This window comes from Heliangelus exortis, chromosome 10 (genome assembly GCF_036169615.1).
Source record: "Heliangelus exortis chromosome 10, bHelExo1.hap1, whole genome shotgun sequence".
Lineage (NCBI taxonomy): Eukaryota > Metazoa > Chordata > Aves > Apodiformes > Trochilidae > Heliangelus > Heliangelus exortis.
In genome coordinates, this window is record NC_092431.1 from 4,483,014 (window position 1) to 4,510,164 (window position 27,151).

General features: G+C 48.2%; 2 protein-coding genes and 1 long non-coding RNA gene across 3 annotated transcripts in view; 2 read left to right on the forward strand and 1 right to left on the reverse strand.

Moving 5' to 3' along the window:
* Window positions 1–359: 359 nt before the first annotated feature.
* On the reverse strand, window positions 360–18,248 carry RPIA (ribose 5-phosphate isomerase A). Its single transcript, XM_071753188.1, has 9 exons — window positions 15,626–18,248; window positions 10,958–11,018; window positions 8,759–8,814; window positions 5,560–5,619; window positions 5,001–5,065; window positions 4,625–4,693; window positions 3,781–3,922; window positions 2,535–2,634; window positions 360–1,555 (listed from the first exon to the last, which is right to left on the reverse strand). Exons 1-9 carry the CDS (start codon window positions 15,842–15,844, stop codon window positions 1,458–1,460), a joined length of 870 nt encoding a protein of 289 aa, XP_071609289.1. The 5' UTR covers window positions 15,845–18,248; the 3' UTR covers window positions 360–1,457.
* On the forward strand, window positions 12,742–20,868 carry LOC139800343 (uncharacterized). Its single transcript, XR_011727713.1, has 2 exons — window positions 12,742–13,124; window positions 18,303–20,868. It is a non-coding gene; the product is annotated as an uncharacterized lncRNA (long non-coding RNA).
* A 2,238-nt stretch (window positions 20,869–23,106) lies between these two features.
* Window positions 23,107–27,151, forward strand: part of EIF2AK3 (eukaryotic translation initiation factor 2 alpha kinase 3) — a 42,720-nt gene continuing 38,675 nt past the window's right edge. The window contains exon 1 of the mRNA XM_071753189.1: window positions 23,107–23,518. Coding sequence (XP_071609290.1) covers window positions 23,256–23,518 — 263 coding nt within the window. The 5' untranslated portion in view covers window positions 23,107–23,255. The remainder of the gene's footprint in view (window positions 23,519–27,151) is intronic.

Sequence of the window (27,151 nt, forward strand, 5' to 3'; positions counted from 1 at the left end):
GCTGGACAGCAGCTCGGTGCAAGTGCTTCAGAATTAACAGAATAGATGTGCAGGAAGGGGAAGATTTAAAGATGTAAAAACAGTATTTGGATGCACTGGTTTTAGACAAGCACATTTAAGACCCCCAAACCTGAGGCAGTCTCGAGGCAAGAGCTGCAGCTAAAAAGTGTTGATTAGATGATTTGGTTAATTTACAATAAAGTATTTACCTTAAGCAAAAGGAAATCAAATGCAGAAGGGTGAATTTGGCCTGGGTGAAGGGCCTGGTAAGGGGGGGAACTAGAGCAGCAGTTAGCCTGACGATGATCTGCTCCATTGTCCATAAAACAATTATTTTAAGAACCCAAAATGCCACCAAATCTGGTATAACAGCTCTTTATTTCAGTATCTACAACACAGAGAGGGCTTGCATTTCAACATCAGAACCATGCAAAGCACCTATACACCAAGATACTGAAGGAGTGTCTCTCTCCTGCTACATGTGGAAAATTTAGGCAGGAAGACTCAGTTTTCCTGTGCACTCTGCTCTATCCTTCCACAAATCAACCAGCTGCAAGGGTGATAATTAAACTTCATTCCAAATCAAACAATTTGCCACTGAACAGTATTCCACACTGCCCTAAAACTGCTCAAATGTGCTTCTGTAAACTTCATCAAGGACCCAGTTCTGCTCTTGCTTTACAGAGTCCCCAACACCTTCAGCTACAGGAATATTTTAAGAGGTACTGAACTAATTGAGAGCAGATTTTGGCTCAAAGAATGAACGACTCCTCCATACAGAGGCTCAGCAAAGGCTCTTATTGATGTCCCAGACAGAGATGTAGAGACAACCAAAGGCTCAGAAAATTGTCATGTGCACAGAGGACAACTAGACATCCTGAACTATTAAAAACCAGTGGTATAAAAAAATAAAAGGCATAAAATACTGAACCAAAAAGGTTCCAAATAAGGCATCAGTAGGTTCCGACTGGATGCACTCCCATTACATACAGCACCCTCCCAGCCAGGAATGATGCATTAGGATTGTGTTTCTGATCTCATTCACTAAGGAGCAACCAGAAGAGTTCAAGTTCTGTTTAAAACAAGAGAAAAAATAAAAAGAGAAAAAAAACAAAACACAAAACCAAGCAGTATTCTTTTTGGTAAGTACTTCTTAGAAAACAAAATAAAAACATTAAAGCAATTCATTTAAATGATTCTTTAAAAAAAAGAAACAGACAACATTCCTGTAAAGTAAAAATATATATATAGAAATAGAATATATATTTTTTTTGTTGGTTTGATTGTTTGTTTTTTTAAAAAAAAGACATTCAGCATCCCATCAGCGGATTCTGATCAACTTCCCATCCATCTCCTGTGACAACCGCTGCTGGTTAAGGCAAAACGTTTGGTTGGCACCATTGCAAGAGCTGAACCACAGTGGCCCAAGGCAAAGCAGGGCAGGCCCTGTGCTGGCATCAGTGAGGCTGCTTCTCCCTCACGCTGACCGAGCCGTCCTCCATGCCAAAGTAAACCACCTCTGCCATGTTGATGAAGAGCCCCGTCTCCACCACACCTGGGGAAGAAGAGTTCACCTGCTGGTTAATGCCAGAGCCACCCCACTGCTTGAATCCTACAATCATTCAGGTTGGAAAAGACCTGTAAGACCAACCAAGCCAGCCTTTAGACTAACCCTATTTACCTAGCTCAGCCCGCCCACTGCTAAACCACGTCCCTAAGAGCCACATCTGGAAGATTTTTAAACACATTCAGGATGGTGATCCAACCACTTCCTGGGCAGTCTGTTCCAGTGCTTAATTAACCCTTTCTGTAAAGAAAACCCACTGCTCTGCCCTCAGTTTTGCTCATTAAAAGGCACTAATGCCTCCACCAGAGGTTTGGAGAGAGATGTCCTACCTAAATGATGCTGCATCAGCTGCACAGGGAGCCTCCAGGAAGTCTTCTCCATGAAACTCTCCAGAAAGTGCAAAACAACTCCCCAAGCTTCCCTCAACATTTACACCACCCCAGCCACCACTGTCACACTAACACAATCCCAAGTGTGGTATTTTCAGCCACTTGGAGACCTACAGGAGCAACATGAAGCTACACACAGCCACAGGCTTACTTTGCATTTAAACACACCTGAAAAATTGCTCTATTAGAGGACACATGGATAGTTGTAACCCAGTGCAAACCCTCACTCCAGTGTCCACCACTGTTTCCACTAAAAGCCCCTCTCTAAATGGGCACAAGGAGAGTAAGGAAGAGCACAGGGCTGGCATGCCTGGTGGAAAGCAGTGGCAGAAATCCCCTGGCAGCACCCCAAGATTTCACTGTCATGGGAAGGCCAGTTGGGTCCTGTTGTATCAATGGAGCTGATAAGCTCTCAAGTAGAAATAAATGTATGGACCCATAAGAGGGCAGTAAGCCCAGATACATTTTCTCCTGTGCAGGGGAGAGCTCCTACAGTCAGGATTATGTTGCACAGACCAACCCTTGGCCATCTTTTTCTTTCTGGAAATAAAAAAATTAAAAAAATTCACAGACATTACCTGGTATCATTTTTATAGCAGTGTTCACTTCACTCCATTCATGAACCTTGTCAAACTTCCAGTCCAGGATGAAGTTCCCGTTGTCTGTCACCACAGGGCCCTGGGAATCAAACCCATTTGTCAGCATCATGAGCCCCTTGTCTAGTGAGCAGAGCCAGGGACTGTCACAGCCCCTCCTGGGAACAGCTAAAGTTTGAGAGATTCATCATTCACATAAACCAAGGCAGCCCACAATAAGCCTGGAAGTAAAGCCATCACCCCAAGGCAACTGCTCATTCCTCATTCTCCTGTGACAATCATGCAGGAGCTGGAAAAAAATGATGTAATTTCATCATTGCTAACAGGGAATCCTTTCCACAAGAGTAAAGTTATATTAGTGTCCTAAAAAGGCTGTTACAGGCAGTTGAAGTTGAAGATGAAAAAAGGGCCCCTCCACCCCAGTGACGTTGCTGGATGCCATGGGGAATTTTGTGAGTTGAAGAATTGCTGGACCTCAGCTTCCCAGATGTGCCCAGCACCTTCTCAAACCCAACAGAAGGAGCAATTGGGTCCTTCCAACAGAGCAGAGAAGCCAAGGCTGTGGACAAGGGGTTTCAGCAGTGCTGAGCAGGGTGTGCAACTACAAATGCCAGGAGGGACCAGCATCCTCCAAGGACACGGCTCATGCTGGAGCAGCTCTGATGGGCATTCCCCAAGCAAGGCCAGTCTGAAGTTCCCAGAGAACAACTGGTTGGCTCATCCCAGGCACCCAAAATGACTGCATTCTCTTGGCATTAAAAAACAAGTATTGAGCCCTCAGATATTAACTCCAGTGTGACTGCACAGAGCTTTCCTTTTCCCAGGAGATGTGGGCTGGCAAAGCCCCACTGCTCAAGTCAGGAAATGACAGCAGCAGTGGTGACAAAGCAGCTTCAGTCTGAATTTAGTCTGTGTGGTACAGAGGAGCCTGGGACAGAGCATGAGCAGCCCCACAGCTTGAGACTGATTGCCCTCCAGCCTCCCCAGATCCTCACAGAGCAGCTCAGACCCAGCCTGCTCAGGGCTGTTTATTGAGAAGACACAAGGCAGCAGGAGCAGCCCACACACCTGAACACACAGCTCATTAACCAAAGCATAATGAGAAGGAATTGCACATGATGCCACTGGTGGGACTGCAAGCCCAGGTTTCATTACCAGAGGCCAGCCCTCTGGTTCTCCATTTGCCCAGGTTCAGGTGGCACCTCTGGGGAAGCAGAGGGACACGTACCGCTTTGCTGACAGCCATCCGCAGCTCCACGGCACCCCCAAAGTTTTTGGTCAGGGCTCTGGTGACAGGGACATAAGCCATGGGAATGACCTCGATAGGAATTCCCTTCTTCCACTGCTCCCCGAGGCTCTTGGATTTTTTCCTGAGAGCACAGTTCGAGGCAGGATTAGTGTCAGACACTGTACTGCTAACACCATTGACACAACTCCCTTATCACATTCACTGAATCACAGAATGGCTTACCATTTATGATTTACATTAGTAAATCATAGAATCATAAATCACAGAAATCATAAATCATAGAATGGTTTACTATGGAAGGGACCTTAAGATCATCCAGTTCCAACCCCCCTGCATGGGCAGGGGCATCTCCCACCAGACCAGGTTGCTCAAGGACACATCCAACCTGGCCTTGAGCACGTTATCTCTTGCAAACCCTCAGGCATCAGGCCCTGGAGGGCACACTTTACCTGTGGGAAGAACTAATTTAAAGCACAATGCTCTGATAAACTCTTGTTTTAACACATTTTGGACAAGCAGGACACAAGCTTTCTTCTACAGCCTGTATGTGCAACAGAGGAAATTTTATTCCATGCTGCCAATCCTTCTGCTCAAAGAGCAGAGCAGCCATTTCCCCACAAGCTCTGCTGACTCCTAAGCAGGTTTGCTGAGTTGAAAATGAAGAGAAAAAGCTAAACTGAATTGCTGAAGTACTGGGAGTCAGGCTCAGTTTCACCTATTCCTGCTCCCCTGACCCACGGGGAGGACAATATTGGACTCATAGAGGAATTGTCTGAATCTTCCCACAGAACAGAGAGGTTATAATGAACAGTAATATTTTTACCTGTAATCAGCAATAACGATGAAGCATTTTGCATATCCTGCAACAATCTTCTCCTGTGTCAAGCAACCACTGCAAGGGGTGAAAAAGTAATATAAAAATCAGGAAATGGATCCAGTGTGCCTGATGATCCATTCCTCTCCACTATGTTCCTGACTTGGTGCTGCCATTGTCCAACAACAGGGCTCTTTCCCCTGCCCCAGAAGTTTATTCTCCTTGTCCCTTGCACATACAGTCAGAAGTCATCTCCTACTGCAGGTGCACACACAGACCTGTCCAGAATTCCCACAAGCCTCTCCAGCCCACCCAAGACAACCACAGCCTGAAAAGGATGCTCAGAGGCCACCCACACTGCACACAGACAGACAGTAAGGCTCACCCGCCACCTTTGATAAGGTTGAGGTCAGAGTCCACTTCATCTGCTCCATCTATGGCCACGTCAAGCTGTGGGAAGAGGAGAAACTTGGTGTGGAAGTCCTGTTAAGGAGCTTCTCTTGACACAACTTGGGAGGGTGTCAGGTCCCAAGCAGAAATGTCACTAGAACTGGGACCACCTTGACTGACTGGAGATGAGCATCTGATCAGCCACCCAAGGGCACCACCCAAGGACACCACCCAAGGACACCACCCCCAGCTAAACCACAGGCATGCAAGACTGAAAAAATAAACCATCAAAACCAACTGCTGGCCTGCAAGGCTCATCATTTAGCCTCCAGCTAAAGGCTGGGGGGGGCTCCTGAGGAAAACCTTGGTCACAACACTCGAGCAACGCCAAGCAAGGTGAGTGAGCCTCAGCTTGGAAGAGGTGCCAAACGCTTGGAGGAAACACAGCTTGGATGCCTACCTACCATCCAAAGGGACAAGCTCCAGGAGATGACCAGGGCTTAAAATGCTAGAAGAAGGTCAGGTGAGGTGTCACCTCCAACAGTCCCACTCACCTCTGGGTGTCGGTCCAAGTCACTTAGCGTTAAGCCGTTCTGCAGGATCAGCTGACGGGCCTGCACACCAAGAAGACAGCAAACACCATTTACCAGCAGCAGGAAAGGAAAATGGACTCATGGTGTCATTCCCCTGGCTGTGAAAGGATGGAGCCTCCCTAGGAGACTTCCACTGCTCCACATGAACGGGTGGAAAAGATGCAGCCATCCGCAGAAACAAGCGGCAAGGAGAGAACGACGCTTCCAAACCAGGTTATTTTAAAGAAGAGAAAAATTCTACTGCAACTAAAATGCTGCATCAGGATTTGTAGGGCCAAAGTCTCTCAGTACTAAAAAGCAGGAGGTCCCATCAGCTTCATGGAATGAGTTGTATCTAAGTATCAGAGCAAACACGGGATTTTTTGAGCCCTGTAGTATTTCAGCTTGGATATTATCTTCCTTCATACCCACCCAGCCCCTCTGATTTCCTCTGCTGAAAAATGAGAGCAAGACAATGAAATATTTTCACCACAGCAACACATGACTAACAATGAAAATATTTTCCATACTGGAAATTTTTTAAAAGTAAAAAAAGGAAAGCACAACTCATGGAAAAAGTGGGGGAAGCTTCCCACAACACAGGTTTAGTGGTTCGGATCTACTTTTACTGAAGTGGCCATGTATTTCCCTCTAGTGGCAGAACACAGAGCACCCAGAGTTAACCTCCCTTTGGTCTGCTATTTTAAAACACAAGTTCAAGCTTAAAAAGCCTTGAATTGTTTGTATTTTCTGTTACAAGTCATCATCTGAGTGTGATTCCCTCCTTGCACGGACTCTGCTTCAGCCTGAACTTCCTCCTGTGCTGTAGCTATTCCAAGAGACCCCAGCACAGTATCCTGGATCAACTGATTCCCCTGAGTTTTACCCCCTAACACTAACAAAGTGAAGCTGTTACATGTACTGGTATCCCAGAAAGGTTAAAAGTAGAAGGCAGGGGGTACTCCGGGCAATGAGATATGACTCAAGTCATTTATCATGGCATTTCATAGCATGCAAGTTTTAACACCCATAGGCTGTGGTCTCTTGATCTGTGCCTTAGGTCTGTCCCAAGGACTCACAAAACACCACAAATCAGTGAGTTTCTTTTTTGCCACATGGTGTCCATGTAAAGAGATTTCAGAGGTCTGGGAATTCAAAGCATCAAAACCCCACTGTGCTGCACATGCAGGCCAGATCCTGAAGAGGCTTAAAAGTCAGCAGTGTGGAAACAAGGTGGTTCTCCTCAGGCTCTCTGCTTGCAAGGCGACGGGAGCAGAGCAGCAGGAATCAGCAGCAGAGCTCCCACGATGGGGGGAGAAGCATTGGGAACTGTGGAGCAGTTGCCAGGAAGGCTCTCGCCCCGTGCTCTCGGCACGTAGCTGGGTGAGAAGGAACAATGCAAAAGCCAAGGGACTGATACTTACCCCGGGCTCTAGCTTTACTGATGGTGCTGGAATAACCCAACCTGACAACAGGGAAGGGAGGAGAATAAAAGCCCACTGAAAGCAATTCTTCCTGGCCAGTGATCTCAGGCAGCCATTTACACCTGTACATAGCGAAAATAAGATGCTGTGTTGCTGACCTGGGAATGTTGCACTCAGTATTGGTTGGGGTCTAAGAGATGCAAAAGAAAGGATGCAGCCCCGTGTCTGGAGGATTTCTTGCTTATGCAGCTGTAAGAACATTCTCTTCCCTTCAGCCTTTTTGATTTAAAAGGAAGAAACTCTACAGTGTTGCACAAACTATCCCAACACGTAAGGCAGGACAGGCTCCAGCTGATGTCCAACATGGAATTTTATCACTGCTTTGAGTAAGACTTAACAGCTGAACTAAAAGTTTTCCTACATTCAAATGGGAGGCAGTATCTCAGGATGGATGGGAGGTATCTCAGGATGGGGGTTGTTTCAAACAGAGCAAAGACAGACTTACAACAGTCTTATTTATGCAACAGAAGTATTGATAGAGTTTAAAAAATGAATAGATTTAAAAATCTAGGTTTTACTTCTTGCACTTTGCAGCACTTTGTATTTTACCCTGGCTGGCCATTGGTTGTTTGCAGGAGCTGGGAAAAGAGAAAGCCCCATCATCCCACACTCACAGCTGAGCAACATGGTGAGATGATGTTAAACTTTTAGGAAGTCTTAGGATAATTCAGGTCAGTTTCTATGCAACCTCCAGCTCCAAGCAGGGTCAGCTCTCAGGTTGCTCAGGACTTTACCCACACAGGTCTTGAAAACCTTGAAGATCAGACCCTTCAGAGCCCCTCTGGACATCTTGCCTCACTGCTTGATTGGCCTCAAGGTGAAAAAGTTGTGGCAAAAATACAATCTCAAGGTCCACACTAGGACTGTGAGAAGGACACATGCTCAATCCCCAGCCCAGAGCATTGCCAACCAGCCTCAAAAGCCACACATCTGGTCCCCATGCCTGTAGACTGGCAGTGTCACCTCTCCCTGCCTAAAGGGCACAAGGTGACAGCTGCTCCTCTGAGCACATTCCCACCTCAAGGAAAAGCAGCAGAGAGACCAAAGCCAGTTGCCTGACAGCATGGAAGCAGCTCAGAAGCTTCTCCAGCAGCTCTTCATTTCACTGCAAAGCCACATTCTCCCCTCTCCCTGCAAACTTCTCAAGAGTTTGCATTGAGCTAATCCCTGCAAAAGCTGCACATAAAAGGGAAGATAAAGCTATTTCTCTTCTTCAATTCCTTCTAAAGACCAGCTGATGCATTTGAAGTTTCTCTGGAAAACACATGAGCTTGCCATTATTGCTTGCAGTGTGATTTTTACAGCTCCCAGGGCTTGATATAGAATGAAAAGAGACCACGTGTCTCCAGCAAGTTTTGCATTGACTCTGGTTCACCACTAAACAGCATTTTTCCACAAACAGGATCCAGAGCAAGCCACACACCAGCAATGACATAACCAGCATCACCACACTGGTTCAAAACCAGTGAACTGAGCCCAGCAGCTCAGGTCAGGGTAACACAGAACCATCAGCACTGGCTTCATGAGGTCCATCCACAGGCTGCAGCATCACGACTGCTTTCACTGATGCTTTGGGTTAATTCACACCACCACAGTGAGCCAGCCCAGAGAGTGGTGTGGTTGCCTCCTGAAGCCAAAAGGAAAATCCCCTCTGGGAGCTTTTGGACTACTAAAATGCAAAGGGGGAAAGCACTCACCTGAAAAGATGTAGGGATGCAGACAATTGTCAGGTTCTCCTGCTTAACACGCTCAGCTGTAGGCAAAGAAGCAGAAGCCTGGGTTGGTTTGTTGCAGAAGGAAATAAAACCACACCAACTTTCACTTTAAGAAATCTCAGTTCAGAACAGCCCCTTTGAATCACTGCAATTAATTGCTTGGCTTGCAAATAACTCAGTCATGCTCAAAATGCAAACAGGTGCCACCCTGCTCAGTTTCTACAGTCAGGAATGTTTAAACACCCACCCTGGCTCAGCCCAAGACATCACAAGTCATTAACCTTTGAGTCTCCAGCAGCCGAGGAGCCTCGTCAGCAAATTGTCACCTGGGAAATGAGCCCCACTCCCCTCTCTCACTCCATTAGACAGGTTCAGCTGTGCTCCTTGTAAACAGAGAGCTCCAGCAGCTGTCTGAAAGGTTTTCTGGCTTGTTGCCTTGGGGACATCACATCCATTTATTAGAGAACATTAAAATATATGGCAGGGAAAGGACTAATAAAATACAGTATTCCATTAAATGGAAGGAAATATTTCCTCCCCCAGGTTAACCTCAAATGACTAAAATCTATTACTAAGATATCATTACAGACAAAATGTTATTTTAGTAATTACCATACTCAGGCATAAGCCAACAGCCTGAGACTCAGCAAAAGCTCTTGCACTACAGCAAGCAGACAGGCTCCATGCTTCAAGGTAATGCTGGAAGGACTGAGGATGCAATACATGAGGTTGGATGTTGTTACAACCCACACCCCAGCACTAGTCCATCCAGTAGACATGAAAAAAAATCAGATTTTGCAGCCTGGATCAGTCAATGCACTTTAAATACTCTACCCATTTATTTAGAGAGACTGATTCTGTGTTAGAATTGGGAGTGGTTGCACTACTGAGCCAAACCCAGAAAGCTGAACCACAGCTCCCAAATCATCTCCCAGGGAAATAAGTTTTATTACACACACAGCATGGGGTGATGCCTTAAGTTGCACAAGGGGAGGCTGAGTCTAGATGTCAGGGAGAATTTCTTTACTGAGAGAGTAGTTAGGAGCTGAAATGGGCTCCCCAGAGAGGTGGTAGAATCACCCTCCCTGGAGGTATTTAAAAACTGTAGATGAGGCACTTCAAGACATGGTCTAAAGGGCATGGTGATACAGATATTGATAAATATGTTTTATTTTATTGGGCAGTAATGTTGACAGTTGGACACAGTGATCTTGGAGGTCCTTTCCAACCATCATAATTCTGTGATTTTATTTTTTTTTTTCTAGGATTCTCTGGGTGCTCAGGGGCAGGCACAGCACCAGCTCTGCTGTATCTCTTTGAAGCAAAGAACTCGCTGTGCTCAAACCTCAGCCCCTCTCACCCACAGTGGGTTGGGGGACATCCAAGAAAGACCCTTCCCAAATGACAGGGCCGATTCTGCACTCCCAACCCATCACAGCACCCACCACTGCTCTGTCTTGCATCTAGGGAGAATGAAGCAGAAGGAGGTACAGAACCTCCACTGGCAGATCTGCCCTAGGGCTGAGCACCCTTTGAAGGAAGCTTAAACCTCTGTGCCCTCTGTAATGAAGCCTGAAGGGTAATTACCCTCATGTTCAGGTTACAAAATTGCATTTGCCTCACTGAAATATTTTGCTGAAGTTTTCTGATTCACACCTCCTGCAGGTTTGCACTGGGGGGGCAAGCAGTCAAATCTAGCTGTAGGGTATATAAAAAAAAAGAACGCCGTGGGATTTCACTCCTCATTTTCATTACATCTCAGCAGGACCCTCAGTGTGAATAACACGGATGTGAGGGAGCAGCATCAGCTGCATACAAATGGGTTAAAGGAAGCAGAGCAGCTGCATGGCCCAAAGCCACAAAGCAAGTCAGGACTGATCAGAGCTGGAAAGAAATGGTGGGGTTTATTTCCAGTTTGTGGTGGGTGCCAGTAAAACCCTTTGCCAGGCTGTCAGGGGAGAACAGGTGGCAAATCATTACCTCCTCAGGACTGCATGCAATAAATTTGGAATACAAGACCCAGTTTTAACCTTCAGCTTCGAGGAGGACACAGCAGTCGGTGAGCAGACCACTGAGCTTCAAGTCAGTACCCAGACAATTTAGCCTGCTTTTCCAAGTAGTTGGGACAGCTGGACATGAGGACTTGCTGCAGTGGGAGGGACACAAAGGGGAGCATCCTACCTAATCGATGCACCGCATGGACAATTGTAGAACCACTTCCAATCCCAAGGACTTGATTGTTCTGTAGATCAAAGAGAGACAAGAGAGCTGTTACTGGGAACTCAGCACAAGGGCTTTTCTCCTTCTCCCAGTAGATTTGGCCTTACAAAGACATGCAAGAGAAGCCTTGCCCAGAGATGCATGCCCAACACAAGTTTTAGCAGCCAGCAGGCAGGGAAGGGAAGACACTGCACCAGTGATGGGACAACCACTGTAGGCAGTGAAGGGATTTTAAGCAACTTGCCCCCTCCCCGAAGGACAGGTGCTTGCTAAATACTACCCTGGTCTGACTCTCAGGGTGTTCAATGCATGCTGGCTGCTGGCACTCCATGCAACTTCTCCTGCCGGAAAGCTGGGAGCTTCAGACAATACCACAATGGAAGAAGCTGAAACAACCTCAAGATAACATCTCCCACGGAAGCCACACAGTAAAAGCATGGGTTTGCTGCCAATAGTATTGTCAGTAAACAGCACGGCTGCACCACTGGCCAAAGCAAAGAGCACAGCAGCCAACCCTAGAGAGTAATAAAAACCACTCTCCAAAATGGAGTATTTAACTGCCTATGTGAGAGCCCAGAGACACTTTGGAAGATGGGTGAGCCTGGCAGTGCATGTTGAAGAGGATCACATTTTAACCACAAGCTCAGCCCTGGCCTTTCTCTGCTTATGGTCCAGTTCAAGGAGGATCACTACTGTTACATCAGGACACAATTCCAAAAGGTGCTGTAGGCTGAGGGTGGATGGGTGCAACTGTGTTTTACTTCTGCAAGAGGATATTCTGTGATGTCAGCCCCAGTTTATTATCAGCTCAGTCTTCTAGCAACCCAGACCTACCTTCAGTGTCTTGCACACTTCCAATTTTCAGCATATGCTGGATGGGCTCCAAAGCTTAAATTGATTTAAGGAGGCCCAAGATCACTACAGAGACCTCAGATGAGAAAGACTTCAAGCCAGCCAGAGATGCAGGCACAGAGCTGCTGTGTATTATCCCTTGGACATTAGACAGGTCTCTTCTCCATGTGCAGCAAATGCAGAGTTCAGCAGTGGTGAAAAAGCCACACCTGAACCATCTGAAATCTGACTGTCATGCAAGCTTGCCTGGAAAGGTGAAGCTCAAGGCAGGTCACGCTCCTCTGGAATTAATTATTTTCCTTGCTTCTGCAGGTTAAAAGCTTAAAAAAAACAAAAGTTCTCCAAAACCCAGCACACAACCAGAGGCTCAGCTTATAACCCAGCCCTTGATAAACACTGTGACTCTACAAAAGATGGGGAAGGCACCAAACCACAGCTGCAAGCCTGCAACATTGCCAGCAGAAACCCAAGAGCTCCCCAGGTTTCTCAGTTCCACCTGCCCAGGAGGCAGAGGAAGGGACAAGCAGAGCTGCACAGAGGCCAGCAGGACATGGGCAGTACCAGTGTTCCCAAAAGACTTGTGTTTTCTGGAATTAGGCAGTTTTTCTTCTCTTTGCCCTCATTTCTAGAGGGTGGGACAGCTTCCTGGAGCAGCTGAGTGCCCTAAAGGGATAGGCAAAGCCTCAGCATCAGCCATTCCATTGTAAGATGTCACAAAGATCCTGCCCCATTGATGGCAATAAACTTAAAAGGCATTTATCAGTGAGGAGGGGTAAAACACCCTCCCTCAGGTGTTGGCAAGACCTTGTGCTATGTGGGTTTCCCAGAAAAACAGTTCAAGTCAGTTTAAACTGGTGCTGTCCCAGCTCCTGCCTTACCATGCTCCCAATTCTCCCTCCTCAGCTCCAAGCACAGTCAGACCAGGGACAAAGCCAGGCAAAACCCATCCACTTTTTAAAACAGGGGCAGGGCAAGCATTGGCAAGAAGCAGAGCATGAGGTCAGTGTGCAAAGGGCAAGACCAGCTCACAGCAATGAGGAGCAGCACCTCATGCAAAAAAAAAAAACTTATGTCGCAGGCTGTTTACTAAAACCACAGCAAATAAAACCAAGGCACTGAGCCACAGCACAGCTGAGGACACACAGATGGACTCCATGACTGGAGTCTGCAGGAACCAAAGCTTTGTCCCTGCTAACCCAGGCACAGAGGAACGGGGCCCAACGTTGGATGCCGACCAGGCCATCCCCATTGAGTGGCTGTCAGCAGCACCACAGAGGTAAGTCCAACAATAGTTTCCATGAGTAGGTTTTACTTGGGCAAAGAGCAGGAGATAAACACTGTGTGATTTTCAAAGTTTCCTCTTATTAATGCTCAGCCTTCTGAGGCACCAGGACCTACAGCTCTTGCCCACCTTTTAATTTCTAGCAGGGCCTGCCTTTGGAGCTGTTGTATAAATGCAAAGCCAGCTTTCCCCAAGCAGCTTAAGGCTCTAAAGCCCTGAGCCAGCCCTGCTCCTCTGAGCCATCACAGCAGAACATCCCAGTGTCCGAGGTTGGTCATCTCTGTGTCCACTCCAGCAGTGAGGGACTCTGCTCCTACAGCTGCCTGGGGACAAGTGCTGTGGGTAAACACACCAATCTGGCTCAAATCAAAAAAAGAAAAACAAAACATAAAGAGAAAAGAAGTTCCTCCCTCCTAATCCTCCTACCCACAGGTTTTACATCTGCTGGAGGCAGCAAGAAGAGCTGCTGTGTGGGCACAAGTAGCATTGGGTGTCACAGAGGACACCAAGCAAGGAGCCTGATAAGCACCAGTACCAAGCCCCTGGTGCCACGGATTTATGGCACAGTTAAGCAGAAGAGGTTTGGTCAGCATAGCTGAACCCTGAAGTCAGTGCCATCTCCCATGTGCAAGGAAGGGAGTCTGCAGCTCTGCTTTCCGAGACTACATTGCTCCCTCTGCTAACAGAGATAGCTCTAACCACTGAACACAAACCTATCTGTTACAGACAGCAGCTAAGCCCTGACAGTGCAAACTGAAGGGGAAACAGGTTTTCTTTGGCAGCTGAGACCACCTAACTCCTTGGTGGTGACTCTAACCTGCATCTCCACCACTGCTACAAGCCAGCTTGCATGGCACGTACTGCACTCTCACCCTATCTGCTGTCTATTTCACTTAATGAGCATGAATAGCCAGGCACTGAACTTTAATCAGCTGGGACACGGCCAGAAACGTGATTCGAAGTTAGCTTGACCACAAAGCAATGCAACAGCCAGCTATTTCACTAGGACACTCCAAAATTAAAGTCACAGTTTAGCCCAAACCAAGAGCACACCCTGCTTTTGATACCCCCAAGCAGCAGTGGTGCCTCAGCTGCACACCTTGTGACACAAATTCTTCCTCCTTTAATCCCTCCACATGCAATTTCAGGGCTTGCTTTGGGTAAGAAAGTTTTTTTATGCAACTGCCAGTCCATCCCCCATAGCTCCTCCACCCTAAGGACAACTTTTGGGAGGGGGAGGAGGTGTAGGTCTCAGATAGCTGTCCCCCTCCAGGCAGCTCCAGTATGCTTGGGGTAAGGAGAGGCTGCAAAACAAGTGAAACATTTATGGGAAACCAGGGAAGCCACCGAAAACCAGACCTCAAGATGCCAATGCCACAGAGGGGAACAGGGAGAAAAATGAAATATTTTTCACCCCCCCAGACGGATAACTTCTACCTCCTTGGCAGCAACCCTTCAACTGTTTCATCATACTGTTGCAAAAGGATTTGCACAGCAAGCATTGCGATAACCCACCCCGTGACTTTAACCACTGATCTTCCAAGCATTTGCAATCAGCCTGTCACAAACATGAAGCAGCTCCAGTCCTATATGAGCTTCAGGGGGTTTATTAAAGGGTTTGCTGCTGTTTCCCTCCCTGAAAAGGACAGGGCATGACCCCCTGGTTAGAGGCTATTGCTCCTTGCTTGGGTCCTCGGACACAGGGTGCGGCTTCAGAGCACCCTGGACTTGGAGAAAGGCGCAGGACACGGTGCTAGCCTGGACTCCCATCACAACCCAGCTCGCAGGAGGGTGCACGGTAGAAGTTTAGAGGTGTAAGATGTTAGCCCAAACTCCGGTACACCGTGCTGAGCCGGGAAAGGCACAGAGCAGCTGCCTGGGAAGCAGGGACCGGCGCGGGAAAGGGGTTTTCTCTCTTCTCCCCAGACTTAAGGAGCACAGTCCAAGCAAAGGAGGAAGAGGCTCAGCAGAACCCAGCTGTGCATCCCCGGGGTCCCCTCCTTGCACTCCGGGACCGTCCGTGCTTTGTGGGGAGGGAGGGGTCCGTGCACCCCACTACCCATCCATGCACCCCAGGGCTGCTCCGTGCACTGGAGGAGTCGGTGCAACCCAGAGTCCGTCTGTGCACTGCGGGGCTCCGTGCACCCCACGGCTCCTCCATGAAACCTCGGGGACACTTCGTGCACTTGGGGGCTCCGCGAACCCCGGGGATACTCCGTGCACTGGGAGGCTCCATGCACCCCCCAGCTGCTCCATGCACTGGGAAGCTCCGTACACCCGAGGACACTGAGCGTTTGGGGGCTCCGTGCACCCCACAGATTCTCCATGCACTGGGGTCTCCATGCACTCCGGGGACACTCCGCGCATTCGGGGGCTCCGTGCACCCTCAACGGCTGCTCCACGCACTTCGGTGCTCCCTACACCCCGTGGCCACTCCGTGCCCCGGGGATCTCCCTGCACACCCCGGAACGGGGCTGGGTTCCAGGCCGCCTCACCTGGACGTGCTTGTCCACCGCCGCGCAGGCGGCCAGCCTCTTGGCCTCCTCTGCCATGGTTCCGCCCAGCCGCCCGCGGGCCAAGGTTCGCCTCCCCGCTGCCGGCCGTGCCCGGGCCCTCCCCGGTGGCCGGGCCAGCAGGGGCGTGCTGCGGAGCGCGCCCAGCCGGCCGGGGAGCCGCATCCCGCCCCGGCCCGCCCCCGGGGGGCTCTCCCGCATGGGCTGGAGGCCTGGGCTGAGCCGACTCTCCCTTCCTCCTCCTCCTCCTCCTTCTCCCCCTGCTGCTTCTGCTGCTGTTTGCTGCTGCGGGAGTCTGGGACTTGTAGTGCTGGGAGCCGCGAACTACACCTCCCACAATGCACGGCCGAGCTTGGGCTGCGCGTTCCTCCCGCGACCCCGGAGCGGGGTGTTTTAGCGATGGATGTAAGTGTAGATGTATCGATACATCGTGTCTGCCAAGGCTGAGGCTTTGGCATGAAGTGCAGAGGAATGGGAAGTGTTCCAGATGGAAGGGCTGGGCGAGGAGAGGGGGTGGCAGGGGAGCCCCAGCCCGGCAAGGCAGTGAGCTCAGGGGGCGAGTTGAACTCTGCCGGGGCGTCTGGAAAGGCTAAGGAAGAGCCTCGCTTGGGCTTTCACTCAAACTTAGTAGCACGATCTTGCTCAGAGGTTTTTCGGGGTGGTGAGGGGTCAAGGACTGGTGAGCCAAGGCCCGTGCCAGCTGGGAGTGATGCTGTGTTGCAGGACTCACAGGTAGGAACTTGGCCACAACAGCAAACGCTGGTCCTCAGAGCACACCGTTACCAACCTGCACTCACTCATCCTTATCCCACCCTCTAAAAGGTTCCATATAAATCTGTTCGGGAGCAGAGAACATTTTTTTTTCCATCGTGTTTTTCTCCTCTATCCCGGGCAGGCATCTGTTCATGAAAAACATCAGAGAGAGAAACTTTCAGGTACCTCAGCACAAGCATTTTCCATCCTGGGAGCCACATTAAGCCCATACATAGGAATCTGTTTTACTGCAGGCTGCAGTCCCACCAAGATGGATGAGAACTACAGGAATTTACCCCTTAAAATTCCCACCGAGATCAGGCTGCAGTGCATGGAGGATAACTTTTAATTCACTCAAAAAAACCCAACCCACTGTTGTTGTGTTTTTTTAAGTCTGTGCATGACTGACTGGTTTTGCTGTGTGACTCAGTGATTTTGCTGTGGTTTTTAAGGGCTAGAAACGTTTTGTTTTCCCTGGGTTGGCACACAGGTCTTTGAACAATAGGGTGGTGATTCAACAAAGACTCCATTATCATTACCCAGGCTTATCTCAGCATGGGAGGGCCTCACCTTTCTGTACAGAGCAGGTGACTTGCTATTAAGAGCAGCACATGAAGCCTGGACAATCATTTCTGTTTTCTGCTAGCTGGCAGTGATCTTTCCTGCCAGTCTCACATTTGGAAGTGTAAACACATGCACTGATCAATGCTTCAGAAAGAATCAGACCTAAGAAGTGTTCTTCCACAACACAATAAAGGTGAAACTGAAGGAGCAGATGACTGGGTTGAGTGTTACTCAGTGTCCTAAATGTTTGACTGCTGCCTGGAATGAAAAAACAGGTTGTAGAGTGCTTCAGGAAGCCCATCCTTACATGTGGGAATCTCACAAATCCTACTGGAGCGAGGAGGGTTAGTCCAGAAGTGAAGCATGGGGCCCTCAGCCTGCTGATGTCCTCACAGCAATGGCTGATGGCTTTGGCTTGAAATACCTTGCAGTACACCTGGCTGGAGGAAGGCAAACATTTCCACTTGCAGATAACAAGGCTTTCTGAGAGCAGTTTATGTGAATCTGCCGGTGAGTAAGTTCCGGCGAATGCAATAAAATCTTTTATTTATGATGTGCCCTGCCCATGCACAAAACCAGGGTGCTGGACATTTTAGAAATTAAGTTTCAGCACCAACCAGCTCTGTCTGCAAAGGGCTCTAGGTCCTTTTGAACAAGCCTGTGTCTGTCCCATGACAAAGCCTCCCTGGGTGCCAGCTCTCATCCTCTCTGCTTCAGCATAGAGGGAGCTGTTTGAACCTGCTTTGAACAGACATTTTGCTTGTCAAACAGGGTGGTAACTGTGAGGTTAACCCCAGCAACATGCCACAGAGATGAGCAGATCACGGGCCATCAGCCTGGCTGAATGATTCTGGGCTCCAAACTCTGCATCTGAGGCTGAAATTACAGGTTTGGAAATTACAGGGTGGCTGAGATAACAGTTTGGTGTTGGCAGAAAGGGAAGATTCTGCTCTTTACTCCCTCCACCCACCATCTACTCACAACCTGGGTACAGAGAGCTCTGGCATTTTCCTGACCCTGTGCTGATTCACTTTGCCATGCAGGGAAAAAAAAAAAAAAAAAAAAAAAAAAAGCAGTTTCTTCTTGCCAGGAGAGTGAGGCTGAACTGGCTCAGCCCTCAGACTTAATATAACATGTCACTGAAAGGGAGTTTTGTAACCAGCTTAAGCTGCTCTGGTCTAAGGCAGTGCTGTCCCCAAAAAGATGCATTCCCACCCTCTACTCCTTTGCTTGCCAAGTATTTCTGCTACTGCATGTGCTGGCAGAGAGCTATCTTTTTTGGTTTTCTGAAAGGTAAAGCAACCAACAAAAACAAGGTCAGTTTTCTTTGATCTTTCCCAAGGAAAAGAAAACCAAAACAAAGACCAATGAAGATAAAACACCACCAACAATTGAAGAAACCAAGCTGAAAGATGGCCATTTTTAATTCATCCTCCTAGATAAACTCTCTTTCTGGTTGGCAGTGGCTTTCCAAGCCCGTCATGTCCCAGCAATCATATTCTTGCTAATTTTTTATCCTGCAAGCTCCAGCTCAAGTAGCATTTGTTCTGAATAGCACCTACATCACTGCTTGTCTCTGCTTTGATCCATTGTATGAACATTCCGCTGGGCAAAAGACATCATCAGGGTGCTCGTATACTGATTAAAACATCTGCAGCTTTTTGATGGTCCTGTGCCAGGAAAGTCAGGCAATCAGTGATGATTTTGCAGGGCACCACGGATGGCCCTTGGTACCGGCAGCCACGAGGGGGCATGTTGGGCTTTCGCTGCTGTGCCTCGCTGCTCTGCGAGCAAGTTCTTCAAGAAAATCAGGCAAATCTTACATAAAACACCATCCCTGTTAACATCCATCCATCCTGCAAGAACAGGCTTTGATTTCTACATAAATGGCTGGTCAGATTGGAAGTGATTGTCATATGATTGAAATAGATCTCTTATGTCACTCCGTCAAAACAGAACGGGGATGGTGAGTCATGCTTTGCAAAAAGCAGGAAGTTTGGGTTTGTTGGCACAAATTTTTATTATAAAGGGAAAATTACAGGGCTGTATTGCCATGTTTGTCTCAAGGATTTGTGAATAACAATGGCCATGCTGTAGAGAAATGTTTCCAAACCAGAAAACCAAAACTTTTCAGATAACAGTTTTAATGCCTTATGCCTCAGTGGGAAGGAATCTTGGAGTCCAGAGGAAAATGTGTAGTGTTGAGAAAATGTGGAGCCCCCTAAAAAGGCTGCAAATGAAAGACATCTGGGACAGGGCGGTGGGAGGAAGTACAAGAAAATGAGGTAATTCTCATGGGTGTGAGAGGGACACTTGCACGAGGTTGTTATTGTTTTGCCTTAAACTTAATAAACCTTCCTGAACCAGTGCAAAGGTAGGAATTGTTCCAATATCCTAATATCCAATATCCTAAAACGTGTGGGGTACTGTGTGTGTGTCTCTAAACCCCTCGAGAAATTATGAGGACAAGAGATAAATTACTGCAAAAAGCATGGCACAGAACTAGATTTTTCTGCAGAGTCTATAAATATAATAGGCTTTCAAATTTAAATATATTAGAGTTACCCTTCAGCATGACTGTTCAAAACATCACTATGCAAGAAAGATTAATTTATATGGGAACAGGTGCAGGGGACTGCTGGTGAGATGAATGGGGGAGCAGAGAGCCAAAAGTGTAAGGGAAAAATAAAAGCCTTGGCTTGGTTTGCCTGGCAAAACAGAGGAATTTGATTAGTCTTTATAAAGATGTCAATGGGTAGACATTCAAGAGCAGAGCTATCTAAATAAAGAACATATTAGCATAAGATCATGTGGGTGCAATTTTAAAAAAAATGCCATTTAAGTGACTAAAAATGACATGAGCCATTTGGCACGTGGCACAAGGTAAACACTTTCAGACTTTGTTATAGTAAAGTTTAAAAAAAAACCTCCAAAACCTGACGGGTTGCAATTCAGTGTTTGTCTGGGGAGTTTCCATGACCTGACTATGCATACCTCTGGTGCTTTACAAGATGTGTGTTTCCAACTCATCAGAAAATAAGAGTGCAAACAGGAAGAAAAACTTAGGTAGAAGTCTAAAAATAACAATTACCAGTACTTTTTAAAAAGAGTTCACTGGGTAATCAAAGAGCCAGAATTTCAAAATCATGAGAGAAAATACATTGGCAATTCCTGTTTTATTAGTGGACTGGAGAGATTGATTAAAAAAGAGAAAAATAAATAAGCAAGGAAAAGCAGAAAATAAAAAAGTGTTGGTATAAATGAGACGTTATGAGAAACAGAGTAGTTATTGGAAAGTGAATCTCATCAAAGGAAATCCATAGCTGGCAAGGCTAAATCCCAGAAAACCCTAATAATGGTAAAGGCCCCATTCCTAGATGGACATGATTAAAATGTCAATAATGATGGAAAGTGTTCATTGAACATTTATGATCTGTTTGTAAAGAAGCAGGAAGATAGCGGGTGGATTACTTAACAGTGATGTGATAAATTTTAGTCCATTAATAACCAGTGATGCTCTTGTCTTCTGTGGCCCAATAGCTCTGACACAGCAGCTTCAGGACCCCTCATCTGTTGATGTTTACCTTTGGTAAACCTTGGGAAATTCTAGAAAGCTGAAAAAGTACCAGGTTGGTATCTGTCTTCAGAGAGGACACTTATAGGGTATGTGATAAATGCAGACCTAAGAGCAGTTGCTGGCTAAATACCAAAAAAAAGTTGGTATGTCACTCAGGTTAAAGAATTAGTAATGCCAGTCAGAGATCTAAGAGAAATCTCATTTCATGCTTCAAGAAGACAACAAATAATTCAATTTCCTCTGGAAGGTGTAATAGGTGTTTTAATGGGTTTTTAGTTAGAACTGCACAGTCCTTTAATGAAAAATAAAGGGTCACAAAGCACATATTAAACACGAGCCACACAGATTTTTTTTTTTAGAACTGGTTATAAATTATTACTAAGACTACTTCAAAGGGGATCCTTCCCTGATCATGGGTGCTACACTACACATGTATATAATCAATATTTTCATTAATCATTTGGAAGTAAACATAAAATCACTCCTAATACAATTTGTGGATGACATCTGCTTCGGCAGGGTGGGTCCATCAGAATGAGAAGGGCTGTTGTTTCAGAACATGGTAAAATAGGTGCAGATAAAGGGACTGCCTCATAGGACAGTCAAATGCAAAGCCATTAGAGAATGACAAGCACCAGGCTGTGTGTTAATGACCTACAGTCAGCGTTTGCTCCCATGCAAGGCACACCCAGAGCCTTCTGTACCCCTGGATACAGATGAGCACAGCACAGTAATCACCACATTCTGAAATGCAGTGCTGAAAAAAATTGCAACAGGGAAGGACAGAAAGCTAATTTAAGGGCTTAAGGAAATGCTTTACTAAGAGAATGAAAGAGTTTGTAACTTCCTTGGTTTGTCACAAAGAATCACAGATTCAGCCAGGTTGGAAAGGACCTCTGAGATCATCAAGTCCAACCCTTGATCCACTTCCACCATAGTTACTGAAAGTCACATCAGTCTCTTCTCAAAAACTTCCAGGGATGGAGAATCCACCACCTCCCTGGGCAGCCCATTCCAATGCCTGATCACCTTCCCTGGAGAGAATTTTTTCCTAATATCCAACCTTCGCCCTCCCTGTAAAGACTTTTTTCCCTAATGTCCAACCAAAACCTCCCCTGGCAGAGCTTAAGTCCCTGCCCTCTTGTCTTACTGGAAGAAGAGCCCGACCCCCCCCCCCGGCTCCAACCTCCTTTCAGGGAGTTGTAGAGAGTGATGAGGTCTCCCCTGAGCCTCCTCTTCTCCAGACTAAAGACACCAGAAGTCACTGCTGTAATTTGATAAACTACATACCTACCTCCACAGGAAGGAATGATGACAGAAAAAGACTCAAGGTGGAAGAACAAGTCATGGCATGATCCCTCTCAGGCCGTGGGTGTGTGAAACACCAGCTCTGGTGACAGGAACCAAAGGAGCAGCTCCTCCTGATCCCCAGAGCAAAGGAGAGAAGGGTAACAGCTGGACAGGGAGGAAATGTCCCCTGAAGGATGCAGAGGTCTCACCTGCTTCACAGAACCACAGAATGCTAGGGATTGGGAGAGACCTTGAGACATCATCGAGTCCAACCCCCCTGCCAGAGGAGAAGCACCTTGTGTAGGTCACACAGAACATGTCCAGGCAGGATTTTGATGCCTCCAGAGAGGGAGACTCGTAACCTTCCCGGGCAGCCTAGTCCCGTATCCCATCACCTTCAAAGTGATGAAGTTTTCCTTATGTTTACACAGAACCCCCTATGCTCCAGCTTGCACTTGTTACCCCTTCCCCTATCCTTGGACCTGGCCCCATCTTCCTGCTTGAAAGAAGAAATCAAAATCTGTGATTACATGGAGGAAATATAAGTCACCTCAGGTGGCTTCTGAGGCTGTTGTGTCACGTACCCCCCACACCTCAGCTGGAGCCCGGATAGCCGGGGCTGCCATTAGGAGGGGAACGAACTCCTGAGGCGAGCGCTTGATGCTGCCATGCCCTTTCCTGAAGGCGCTTGGCTGGGGAAGGTGCCTGAAGCCACAAACACCGCTACAAACACCTCAAGAGGTAGATGAGGGTGCCTACAAACACCCACCCCGCAGCCTCCAGCACTGAGGCGCGGCACTCACTGCCCTTCCCGCCCGACGCATCCACTCCGCCCCGCAGGGGACGCTTCTCCCGTCCTATCCCTCCCTTTCCCCCCCCCCCGTCCCGCCGCCGGGTGGTGCGCGCCGCTGTCCCCGCCCTGCCGGCCCGGAGCAACGGCCACGTCTCCAGCCCGGCAGAGGGAAGGGTGGGAAGGGGCGGGGCTTCGCCTCCCGTCCCTCCAGTCACAGCACATGTGTCTCGGCGGCTCCGCCAATGGCGAGGCAGGCCGGTGAATCATGCGCTTCTGATTGGTGGGAGCGGCCGTAAGAGGGAGGGGAGAGAGCGGCGTGACTCCCATTGGCCCGGCGGCTCTGTTGACAAACACGGCTTCCTCCCGCCTACCAGGGCCAATCAAAAGGAAGCGGCGCCAAGAGTGGCGTGGAGACGGACCAATCGCATCCCTCCCCGCTGCGGAGGGGCGGGCGGTGGCGCCAGGGGCGGGTGCGTTCGGGGTGCCGGTACGTGGCGGGCGGGGCGGGGAGCGCTGCGGTGCGCGGCGGGGAGCCCATAGTGTGGCGGTGGCGGTATCGGCATTGGCAGCAGCGGCAGCAGCAGCGTTAGCAGCAGCGTTCATGTCCTAACGGCGGGCGAGGCGGGGGCCCCTCCATGCGGGGGCCGCGGTACCGCAGCGCTCTGGCCGCTTTTACCGTGTTGGTGCTGTTGGGGATAGCGGCGGGTGGCCCCGAGCCGCCTCCGGGCGATGCCGCGGCTGTGGAGGCCGCTTTCGGATTGGGGGCGGCAGCTGCTCCCGCCGCTTTGCCGGCCGGTTCCGCTGACGTGACGGTGGAGGATGATGAAGCCGGTGTGGCCCCTACGGCTCCCGGTGAGCAGGAGTCCGAGGAGAGCGGAGAGGCCCGGCCCGGGGGCAGGTGGGTGATGGCGGGGGGTGTGGAGTCGGTGTCTGGGGCTGCTGAGCGGGTACCGGCTGTCCGGGTGTGTGTCAGTGCGTGGAGATGCTGAGGAGGGCATTAACGCCCTTTTAGGGGTGCTTAACCCGGTCGGTACCCGGGGCATGGGTCACTGCATCCGGGGAGGGGTGGGCAGCGTCCAGGTTGGGTTCCCGGGGGTGCTGGGGAGGTTGGTGGGGATGTGCCCCGACTAGGGACCGGCTGCTGAGGAAGGGGGGGTGGTACCTGGTGCAGGAGTGGGCTGGGAGGGGATCTCCGAGGGGAATTGCACTTTTGGGGGGGGGGTTCGGTAGTTGGTGAGGCGGGAGAGTTGAGCTGCGGGTGGTTCAGAGAGGAAGCGGTACCCGGGAAGGCTGCAGGAGGAACGAGGGTGCTGCGAGCTGGTGTCTGGGGTTAAAGCTATGGGGACAGGCAGGGAAAAGTGTCTGAGGGTTGGAAAGGAGGAGGGATAAGGGGTCGGGGAGATGAGTCCCGTGATGGGGCGGGAGGTGAGCTGGAAGGGGCAGCGCAGCCATGGAGAGGCTGTGGCGGTAAGGAAAGGGCTTTTCGGGACCGCAGCATCGCTGCTGAGGTTCTGCGGGTGTTCGTAGTGAGAAAAGGCGCATTAATTCTTGGACAAATCAGCTGCCGGGTATCACGCTGTGTGACATCTGGCCCGTCTGCTTCCCCCGGTAATACCGAATCCCGATCCCTGCCCGGGCTTGTCACCCCCTGTGCCTGCAGGGGGGGGAGGCCCAAAAAACCTCGGCATCTGCGGTCCGAACTCTTTCCAGCCCCCGCAAGTTGTGCGGAGCATCGTGTCCCTTTCTCTCACCTCTCTTTCTGTTAAAGAAATCGCGGTTTCTTTTTGCTTAATCGCCTGTTAAACAAAGCCACGGGTGGGTGCTTGGAGGGAGGTCGGACACGCAGGACAAATTGCCGAGCAAGATGGAAAATGTAACAAGGGGAAATAATATACCCAAAACCCACATGTGTCAAGAAGCTCTGGCACAAGAAAGATTTTAATGAATGACTCAAGTGCGGAATGTTCCTGAGCTGCTTTCAGTCTGTTTCTGAATTGGCTGAGAAAGATGAGGTGATAAAGCCACAGCCAGAGTTTAAAGGAAGAGGAGTGTGGCTAAATGCCTGCTGTATTTGAGAGACTCTTCCAAAAATTAAAGGCCCAAAGCTTTTTGTTAGTATATCCAAGCATTCACTTAGAGCAAGAAACTGACTGATAACTTGGCATCCTGTTTTCTTTGAGGAAAATCTGTTAATCTGTTAGCAACAGGATCATTATTTTGAGTATCAGGCCATCCAAATCCTGCTCAGTTTATCACAATTCTATGGTTTTCAGTTTTTAATAAGACCTTCATTTATTTAGCCTTGAAAATATTTTTAAAAAAATAGTTTTCTCTTTGACAACTAGAAATAAATAAAATGCATGAAAGATGTGTGATTTAGTAATTTAAGCCTGTGATTAAATGTAGCTGTTCTCTAATTGATTAGTGAATAGGAATAGATTTGCTGTCATCAAGTAAAAATAGAATGGCTGCCTGGCCATAATATGTGCCTGCATTTGTTTATTTTTTTTCATGTCTGTTTGTCACATCTCTGCTCACCTCAGCTGATTGTTTTTTCAGCAATAAATGTATTACAACCGGTCAGTAGGATTTGATAAAACAAACAACAAAACCCAGCCCCCCCCCTGTTTTTGTTCTGTAGGCAAATGAATGTCGTCATCTTTGTTTTGAGGATTTTTTTAATTTCCTAGAAGGAAGTGTGAGTGTTGGTGAATTACTCTGCTCTTGCCATACAAACATGCAGGTTTTGAAATTGAAATAGCTGTTTAGACTTCAAGTTTGACATACAGCTGTATTTGCAATGTCCCAAAGAGCTTCTGAGGGCTGAGGGCACTATGCTTCATTTTTGGGGGGTTTGTTTGGGTTTTTGTGGGTTTTCGTTGTTTGGTTTTGTTTTGTGCTTGGTTTTCTTTTTTTACAAACTGAAACAGGAAGAGTGGTAAATATTGTACCAAAGTGATAAGTTCTCCTTTTTCCAACAAAAGCAACTTATTTGAATAAATACAGGTTTTTTCTTATTTCAAGTGTGTGGATGAGCTCAGTAAGTGTTCCTTCTCTCTCCTGTTTACATTTTTCCTTAGAGTCTTAGCTCTTTCTTTCTCTTTGTAGGTAAATCAGATACTTTCACTTCTATAAAGTAGAACAGAGCTGTGCTCAGGCCACCTGATCTCAAAAAGTGAGCTGTGCTCATGGTGGGATTTAAAAACAGTTTTAACACTCAGAAGTTGTCGTTTTTCTGTCTGTGTGGAAGTTTACTGTAGATACTTTGCATAGTTTCAAGGGGGGAACATTATAACTTCAATAACAAGCTCATTTCTGTGGGTGAAAAAAGGAAATGGTCAGAAAACATTTTCATTTAACCATAGAGGCTATATAGGTGGCTGGGGGGGGGGGGGAATATGTCCAGATGTGTTTTCATATTGACAAAGTGCAAATAAAATCTGACTTTATGGTATTAGCTTAGTCTCTGCCAGCTGCTGTGATTCCAGATGTCTTTTTATGCACTGTTACACTGGCCCCTTGCTTTAGTCCTTCTGCCAGCCATCTGTAAGGGCCCAGAAGGGATTTTCTCCTCCATCACTTGCTTCATACTCTGTTCTGGAGCAGCAGTTAGAGGTGAAGTACATGAGTGTCTTCAGCATTCATTTTTCAGGTGCCTTGTTGGTAGATCATAGAATCATAGAATCATAGAATCATAGAATCCTAGGGGTTGGAAGGGACCTCGAAAGATCATCTAGTCCAACCCCCCCTGCCAGAGCAGGGCCACTTAGAGTACATCGCCTAGGAACGTGTCCAGGCGGGTTTTGAATGTCTCCAGTGAAGGAGACTCCACAACCCCCCTGGGCAGCCTGTTCCAGGGCTCTGTCACCCTTACAGTAAAAAAATTCTTTCTGATATTCAACTTGAACCTCCTATGCTCCAACTTACACCCATTACCCCTTGTCCTATCACTGGTCACCATAGAGAAAAGCCTAGCTCCATCTCCCTGACACTCACCCCTTACATATTTGAAAACATTGATGAGGTCACCCCTCAGTCTCCTTTTCTCCAAACTAAAGAGACCCAGCTCCCTCAGCCTTTCCTCATAAGGGAGATGCTCCACTCCCTTAATCATCTTAGTAGCTCTGCGCTGGACTCTTTCAAGCACTTCCCTGTCCTTCTTGAACTGAGGGGCCCAGAACTGGACACAATACTCCAGGTGCGGCCTCACCAATGCAGAATAGAGGGGGAGGAGAACCTCTCTTGACCTACTAACCACACCCTTTCTAATGCACCCCAGGATGCCATTGGCCTTCTTGGCCACAAGGGCACATTGCTGGCTCATGGTCATCCTCTTGTCTACCAGGACCCCCAGGTCTCTTTCACCTTCACTGCTCTCCAGCAGGTCAGCCCCCAACCTATACTGGGACATCGTGTTGTTCTTCCCCAAATGCAAAACTCTACACTTCCCCTTGTTGAATTTCATCTTGTTCCTCCCTGCCCAACTCTCCAGCCTGTCTAAGTCTGTTTAAGTAACTGCTTAGTTTGGAGT